Genomic DNA, 8,508 nt, shown 5'->3' with positions numbered 1-8,508 from the left:
TGCTGATGACCTCATAGGCCTTCAAATGACATGTGCTGATGTCACAGGGGGATGCACTGCATCACCAGGATATCGTCACTGGACCAGCGCCAGTGCCGGCACTTCCCTGCAAGGCCTGGTCCCTGCTGGGCACTGCTTGGGTGCTCCCCACCGCTGTCCTTCTGTGGCCAGGAGTGGGGGCAGCAGGCAGCAAGGTTGCACTGGGCGACCCTCGCTGACGGGCGGAGGAGCAGGGGCACCTTGCAGAGGAGCTGTGGTTGAGGAGCCAGGGCGGGCATCCCTTGTCCTGAGCTGAGGGCCAGCAGCAAGCGAGATGCAGGGCTGCTGGAGTGCGACCATCACCTCCAACCTGACTTCCATGTTCCCAGTGCTCCTGCAGCTCTCCCCTAAAGGTGAGGGTGTCAGGAGCCCCTTCCGAAGGGGTGGCCCAGGGGCTGTCAGCTGTCCCAAGCTGCAAGCCCTGGGCTGTTTTGGGGGGCTGGGCAGGACAGGTGGCTGCTTTAAGAGCCCTGCCTGAGGATTCCGATGGGCTCAGGGGACGTTGCAGCAACCACGACTCCTTGGTCCTGATGCTAGTGCTGCCCTGAGCCCCAGGGATCCACTAGGCATGGCTCAGCCTCGTCGTCATGGGGGACAATCCAGGGCCAGGTTTCCCTGGGAGCTCGTGCCTCTTTGAGATCTGTCTCTGGGAGGAAAGATCTCTGGTGTCCCAGAGACTAGTGTGGCCTGCAGCTCCCACAGGCCTCTCAGGAATGTTCCAGCCATGCCTGAGTTGGAAATCAAGCCTTCCCCTTGTACTGCTCTCCTTCAGGGGAACCTCTGTTCCTTCCCTCCTGTTCCGCCAGGCTGGCAGAGCATGTCCTGGATGCTGAGATGCCATCCCTGGGTGGCCACAGTCCTGGTGCTGAACCCTTCCTATATCTCTGCTATGGTGGTTTTACCCGGCTATGGAGGTGAGCTCCACAGCAACTGCTCTTTCACTTCCACACCTACAAGGAAAAGGGGGAGAAATATGATGAAAAGAGATCAAGGGTTCAGGTAGAATAGGAGGTCACCCACCAAATATCCTCATGGGCACCAGTTATCATCGGGGCAAGACAGATTTAGCATAGGCAGACTAATATAATTTACTGCCTATCACCGGTGGACTACAACTGTGAGGAACCACTAGCAAACTAAAAACACCATTCCCCCCAACCACACTCTTCTATCTCCTTCCCCTGAGTGGAACAGGGGAATGGGGATTGCAGTCAGTCCATGACACTTGTCTCCACCGCTCCTTGACAATCCATCTCTGCCCTCTCTGGGTCTCTCCTGCGGGATGCCGTCCTTCCCAAATGGATCCTGTGTGGGGCCCAAAGGGTTGAGATAATGACAGCTATGACTGGATCATGTTAAAATAAATCTGTTATAAGCATTATATCACCTTCACAGTTGCTGACCACAATGTTTATTTTGTTTTTATCTCGATGTAGTAGTTGTGTTTGGCCTCAGAATTGTGTTGGATAGCACATTACATACTGTGTGTGTTCCCTGTTGTGCTGTTTATCCTTTCTGGGGGCTGGTTTATGGTTATTAGTTTACTCTACAGCCTAACACTGCCTTATGTTGTGATAAAATTGCTGGTCATGAGACTAATCTGGTAGTTGTACTCAGCATTGCTGTCACCTCCATACTTGAGGAACCATCTCCCAGAAACTATTCATAATTAACAGTCTTTACCTTTTCTCCTCGGGGAGCCAATCTGTGGGAGGAATGAGGGGGGGCGCTTCTTCTCCTCACTTCTTCCCTCTCCCTTTCTCCTTCACCTCCCCCTTTCTCCTCCAGGCTAGTTACAATAGCTCTTCAAAACTTCAAATATCCTTGGGATGTTCAAACCAGCCTGTACCTATTGTTCTATCTCCTGAATGTGTTTCATTTTTTGTTTATGATTAGGGTGAACTATTTCAGAATGCCACTCAAAGATCTGCCCTGAGGCAGGATAGCTTTGAGTGGCAGGGAGTGTGGGAGGATATGGGCAGGCACCTACAACAGTGAGCACCTGCAGTGCCTTGGAACTTCACCCCTGAACAAGTGCAGAATCTTAAAAAATTGGCAGAATGCTTGAAAAAGGAGTGTCATTACCCTGGCAATTCCAAAGAGACAGAAATCACGGCAATGTGCTGGGGCTTGGCCTATGCTTACTGAGTTGCAATCTACACAAATCCAATCCCTGTGACTGGGCCACAGAACCAACCTGTGCCTGTATCAGTCATACATATACACGAGAAGAAGCAAGAGAGATAAAATCATCTTGTTTAGCAAGGAAAAAAGCTCCTGCTCATACAGGGAGGGAAGAAGAAGAAGATGAGGCAGGCTACCCTGAAGTAGGGCCATCATAGGAAAAGGTGGATGAATAATGATATCATAAAAGCAGCGATAAGCACCTGATCATTATTCCTTGGGGAGCTGCGAGATAGGCAAAAAGATTTCAGCCATCATCTAGGCCAGCACATTGTCACTTGGCTGCTCTGATACTGGGATAACAGGGCCAGGAGCCTGGAATTAGAGGGCAGGGAAGACAAGCAGCTGGGATCCCTCCCCAGGGAAGAGGGCATTGGAAAGGGGGCACAAATCCTCACTCTCTTGAGGCAACTCCTGTCAGGTGTAAAGGAAAGGTATCCCTTCAAGGAAGATGTTGCATGTCACCCAGGCAAATGAACCACCAGGGAGAGAGGCAGCCCGTATCTGATGGAATTGGCCACGCTGGAGGTGATTTATGGTGATTTATGCACATTAAACAGTTTTCTGCCTTGCCTGGTTCCCCACGGGATCTTTCTGTTGCGGGGTTGCTCAGGGTCGAAGTGCCAGTAGCTACCCAAATGGTGCACCAGTGGCAATATGGCACTATCCGAGACTCCCTGATTACCATATACATGCTGCTTCATTACTGGAGAGCCAAGGACTGATCAGCAAAACTCGCTCACCCTTTAATAATCCCATAGGGTCAGTGCAAACATCTAGTGGAGAGCTGCAACTAACAGTGGAGTACTGTGTCTAGAATGAAGTCAAACCAGATTCAGTAGGTCATCTATAGTCTTCTCTCCTTATAGTCTTAGCACTAAGAACAGTTAAATGATCCCTTAGAGTACCTGAATGCTGCTGTCCGATCCCTTCCTGGGATCATAAGGAACCAGTACCTCCTGGCCAGAACACTCTCCCTGTACCCGTGGATGCACGCCCTAAGGTCCCATGAACTGTTAAGGGTGGACTTTGCAAAGTAACCACTGATTTTGTCCCCACCCACCAGCTGTTGTGCCCCTGCAGAGTCCTGCCTCAAGGCACAAAGGACAGGGAGACCTTGCTGGTGAGAGCTGAGGCCCTGTGGAGATGTCCGTGAAACAACAGCCATTACAGCCAAGGGTCATGTAGAAGAGAACAGAACAGGTTTAGCTCTCCCTGTGACACACGACTCCTTTTGCTCTGCTGACAGCCTCTGCAGGCTGCCCTGCACAAAAGGAGTAGGGACAGGTTCAGTTGTCCTACATGTGGCATCTGCTGCCATTTCAGTTACCCAAAGGAATGCCTCCACCACACTCCCAGGGGATCAACCTCAAATTTCACCAGATGTTTGCATCTGAACAGCTCCTGCCTGTCCTCCATCTCCACTAAGGAGCTATTGTGGCTCAGTAATTCACATTAAGGTGCCTATGTTGTGGACACCTGAACTGAGGCCAGAGGAATCCCAGCTCCTGCGGGTCTGTGGGAGGCATGGGAGGGAGCTGAGACCCCTTCCAGCCCCAGGAATAACAAGCAGCATGAGATGCCTCGACTGACTCTGCTGACTTCCTTCCTCAAGTGGGGATGAAGGAGATCAGTCCCTGACCATGACTTCATGTCCAAACTGATACTGGGAAAAGAAGATGTGATTGTTATCAAGGAGCTCACCTTCAGGTGCCCATGTGGTGTACATTAAAGGGAGGGCAGAGGAATCCCAGGTCCTGTGGGTCTGGGGCAGGCATGGGTGTGAGATGAGCTCCCTTTTGGTCCCAGTCCTAAAATCCATCATGAGATGTCTCAATTGACTCTGCTGAATCCCTTCCCTGAACAGAGGATAAAGAAGGTGATTCCCTGACTTTGTCTGGATGCCCAAACTGATAGTGGGACAAGAAGATGTGATTGTTACACTTAATTGGCTCTCTGCAAGGAGAAATGGGCCTGCTGTCAAGAAGTATGTGTGCCCAGGGGAGGGAGGGAAGCCCAGGGATTCCTTCAGGCTGTTTCCCAGCAGGTTCCCCTGCAGCCCCAGGGCCATGGGCAGGGAGCCTGGTGGGGGGCAGAGCAAGGGAGGCCTTGGGCTGGGCCTGTGCTGCTGAGCTGGGCCGGGCTCCTGGGCCCAAGGGGAGCTCCTGGCAAGCGGGCAGCGCTGCAGAGAGCCAGCTCTGCCCAGGAGCAGCTCCTCTGCCCAGCGCAGCAGGGCTGGGGGCACTGCCTGCAGAGACAGAGTGGGTAAAGGCAGGCAGAAGTGGCAGGATGCACAGAGCTCGCTTGGGGAGAACACTTGCCAGCCCTGACCCCGGTAAGTCTCTGGCTGGAGGGCAATGCAGCCGCAGCTCCTGGAGGAAGGAGAAGCCGCGCGTGCAGGCAGGGGTGCCCAGGGCTGTGGTGCAGAGCAGGGTCCCTGCTGTGCCCCAGGGGCTGTGTGCCGGGGCAGGGCCTCTGCCGCCTGCCAGGCTCAGCACTCAGCCTGCCCGGGGAGCTGCCCAGGGCGCTGCGGGGAGAAGCTGCGGGTGGAAGGAGCCCCCTGGCAGGGCAGGGTCCTGCTGCTGGTGGGAGGCTGCTGCCTGGGGCAGCCTGCTCACAGCTCCGCAGCGCAACTGGTATGTATCCAAGGGGACGTTGCAAGAGCAGGGATAATGATAGGAAATTCCTGCTGCACTCTTAGCTTTCCAGACTCTCTGCTTTTAGTTTTCTCTTCTTTGGCTCAGTGAGAATAGAAATAAAGGCTGTCACTTCAGGGTAGAGGCTTTGACTGCTAAGCCTCCACAAGGAGCATTAGAAGGACCCCAGCAAGTCCCTTTCCTGCCCCTCAGCCCACAGAAAGCTCCACCACCACATGTGCAGTGTCAGCAGGGTCTGTGTGACCTGGTCTCTAGGACGTGCCCCCAGTGAGCTGCCCCTGGGCAGACCCCTGCTGCCAGGAGGTGTCTGCAGGGCAGAGCTGAGCACCCGGCGGGTGGGATGGGGGCTGTGACCTGCAGGCAGGAGGTGTGGGGACAGAGACCCAGCTGCAGGCAGGAATAGCTGCAGGCAGCAGAGCCATGGTCAGGGAGTGAGAGGGACCTGCTCCCAGAAACTCCATGGTAGGGGAATTTGGGCACCTCAGCACCATCCCTGCACTGCTGACACCTTCCATTATCTTGACTGCCATCCAGCAAAGCCTCTGTCCCCACAACTATGGGATCTCAGGCTGCATTGTCCCCTTGGCAGCAGGACCCTCAGAAGAGAGAACCCCCCAAGTGCTCATCTCTCACTCCATTTCCTGCTTCCCTCACTAGGAACCCTGGACCTTTTCTCTGTGTTTCCCCTCCCATCCATCCTGCCCTTGCTATTCCCCTCAGACTCCCTGGGCAGTGGGTTTAAAGGTAGAGCTCAAACAGCAGAATAGTGAGTCCTGCTCTGGAGGTGCATCCCTGGGAGCAAAGTGCCCAAGCCGACTCTAGCCAAAATGGCTCTGGTCACTGCAGTGCCTAGTGCTGGGAAATAAGCTGGCTCTGTTGAGGTCACTCTGGTTTACGGACATCCAGCGGTGTCCCTGGGGTTATCCTGCTGGAGGATGTTGAACAGCCCCTCTGTATTACAGGTGCACAGCATCTGAACCAAACTATGAGTTTCAGAATGGGTCACCAGCTTTCCCAGGTACCCGCTGCTGCAGAGCAGTGCTGAGTCCGATGGAGCTCATGGGCAGAGGCCGTGGCTCCAAACAGTGCTCAGCCAGCACAAACCAGAGCTTCAGCCAGGAAGGAGAATGAAGCTGCTGCTGAGAAAGCGCGTATTTGTGGAGGCGGGTGAGAAAGGAAGGGTGTTGCTGAAAGGACAGAGATTTTCTCAGAGAACTCTGCCCTAAATTCTCTATGTCCTTTTGTCTTTGGACAGGTCCCAAGGCCAAGAGGCATCAGATGTCGAACAGCAGCTCCATCAGCGAGTTCCTCCTCCTGCCATTCGCAGACACGCGGGAGCTGCAGCTCCTGCACTTCGCGCTCTTCCTGGGCATCTACCTGGCTGCCCTCCTGGGCAACGGCCTCATCCTCACCGCCGTAGCCTGCGACCACCGCCTCCACACCCCCATGTACTTCTTCCTCCTCAACCTCGCCGTCCTCGACCTGGGCTGCATCTCCACCACTCTCCCCAAAGCCATGGTCAATTCCCTCTGGGACACCAGGGCCATTTCCTATGCAGGTTGTGCTGCACAGGTCTTTATTTTTCTCTTTCTGATGTCAGCAGAGTATTCAATTCTCACCATCATGTCCTATGACCGCTACGTTGCCATCTGCAAGCCCCTGCACTACGGGAGCCTCCTGGGCAGCAGAGCTTGTGCACAGATGGCAGCAGCTGCCTGGGGCAGTGGCTTTCTCAATGCTGTCCTGCACACTGCCAATACATTTTCCCTGCCCCTCTGCCAAGGCAATGCTATGGACCAGTTCTTCTGTGAAATCCCCCAGATCCTGCAGATATCCTGTGCACGCTCCTACCTGAAGAGTTTTTGGGTAGTTGTGACTGATGTCTGTTTAGCATCTGGCTGTTTTGTTTTCATTGTTTTTTCCTATGTGCAGATTTTCAGGGCTGTGCTGAGGATGCCCTCTGAGCAGGGCCGGCACAAAGCCTTCTCCACCTGCCTCCCCCACCTCTTTGTGGTCTCCCTGTTTATCAGCACATGCTTTTTTGCTTCCCTGAAGCCCCCCTCCATCTCCTCCCCATCCCTGAACCTGGTGGTGGCAGTTCTGTACTCGGTGATACCTCCAACATCGAACCCCCTCATCTACAGCATGAGGAACCAGGAGCTCAAGTGGGCTATTAGGAAAGTGATTACATGGATGTTTCTGAATAGAGACAAACTTCCCCTCTTTTTCCAGAAATGACTTAACTTGGTACCTCCCCTCAGGCCTGGTCCTTCTTTCATTATCATTATTGTTATTCTTATCTTTGGTATCATTTGCATTTATTATGCTCTTAGAGTAATATTTCTTTTTCATCCTACTTCTGCTGAGGATCGACACTGCTTTGTTTGCTCTTGAGGCTCTGTAAATTTGTGTCTAACAGAAGGTCAGAGCTGACTCTTCCATAGCATCTGCAAAATAAAACGGGATCTCCACAGTGCACTGTCTGAAGCCTTGGCTCTTTTTTCAAGGTGGTTGCCAAGCTTTCCAGAAGCTTGTGCCACTTTCCATCACCTATCAGACGCTTTCCATCCACTGTCAGTGGTCATGGTCATCCAGAGAGGTCCCAGATGACTGGCGACTTCCTAATGTGAAGCCCATCTACAAGAAGGTTTGTAAGGAGGACCCAGGGAATTACAGGCCTGTCAGCCTCACCTCCGCACCAGGAAAGGTGATGGAACAGATCATCTTGAATGCAATCACACAACGTATGTGGGACAACCTGGGGATGAAGCCCAGTCAGCATGGGTTCATGAAAGGCAAGTCCTGCCTGACCAACCTCATCTCCTTCTATGTCTGGGTGACTTGCATGGTGGATGAGGGTAATCATGTTGATGTAGTCCACCTAGACTTCAGCAAGGCCTTTGACATGGTCTCCCATAGCATTCTCGTGGAGAAGTTGGCAGCCCATGGCTTGGACAGGTACACTCTTTGCTGGGTTAAAACTGGCGGGAATGCCAGGCCCAGAGAGTAGTGGTGAACGGAGTGAAATCCAGCTGGTGACCGGTCACTAGTGGTGTTCCCCAGGGGTTGGTGTTGGGGCCCATCCTCTTTAACAGCGTTATTGATGATTTGGATGAGGGAATTGAGTGCACCCTCAGTAAGTCTGCAGATGACAACAAGTTGGGGGGAAGTGTCGATTTGCTGGAGGATAGGAAGGCTCTGCAGGGGGACCTGGACATGTTGGATCAATAGGCAGAGGCCAATGGGATGAGGTTCACCACGGCTAAGTGCCGCGTCCTGCCCTGTGGCCACAACAACCCCATGCAGTGCTACAGGCTTGGGGCAGACTGGCTGGAAAGCTGTGCAGAGGAAAAGGTTGGATGTAGTACTTAGGGATCTGGTTTAGTGGAGGATATTGGTGGTAGGGGGATGGTTGGACCAGATGATCTTGGAGGTCTTTTCCAACCTTAATAATTCTATGATTCTGTGCTTCTTACGATACAGAGCCACAAGTCCACGGTTTCCTGGTGCTTCACCAAGCCTGAGGAAGTGGCTGAGGAAGAACTGGTGCCCTATATTCTCCAGCCCTTGAGGCAACCATCTTTCTAGTTGGGTGCCATCGAAAGCAATGCCTGTGCCCTGTGTCAGG

General features: G+C 53.2%; 1 protein-coding gene across 1 annotated transcript; it reads left to right on the top strand.

Annotated features, from left to right (window-relative positions):
• Positions 1–6,158: 6,158 nt before the first annotated feature.
• LOC308186411 (olfactory receptor 14C36-like) lies at positions 6,159–7,441 on the top strand (the record flags this gene model as incomplete). The annotated part of the gene is made up of 1 exon (XM_080608552.1): positions 6,159–7,441. One exon carries the CDS (start codon positions 6,159–6,161, stop codon positions 7,116–7,118), a length of 960 nt encoding a protein of 319 aa, XP_080464678.1. The 3' UTR covers positions 7,119–7,441.
• Positions 7,442–8,508: the final 1,067 nt, after the last annotated feature.

The sequence above is a fragment of the Anser brachyrhynchus genome (assembly GCF_964034855.1).
Source record: "Anser brachyrhynchus genome assembly, contig: SCAFFOLD_86, whole genome shotgun sequence".
Taxonomy (NCBI): domain Eukaryota; kingdom Metazoa; phylum Chordata; class Aves; order Anseriformes; family Anatidae; genus Anser; species Anser brachyrhynchus.
Note: the sequence above shows the minus strand (reverse complement) of the source record. Positions and strands in the feature narration are given on the sequence as shown.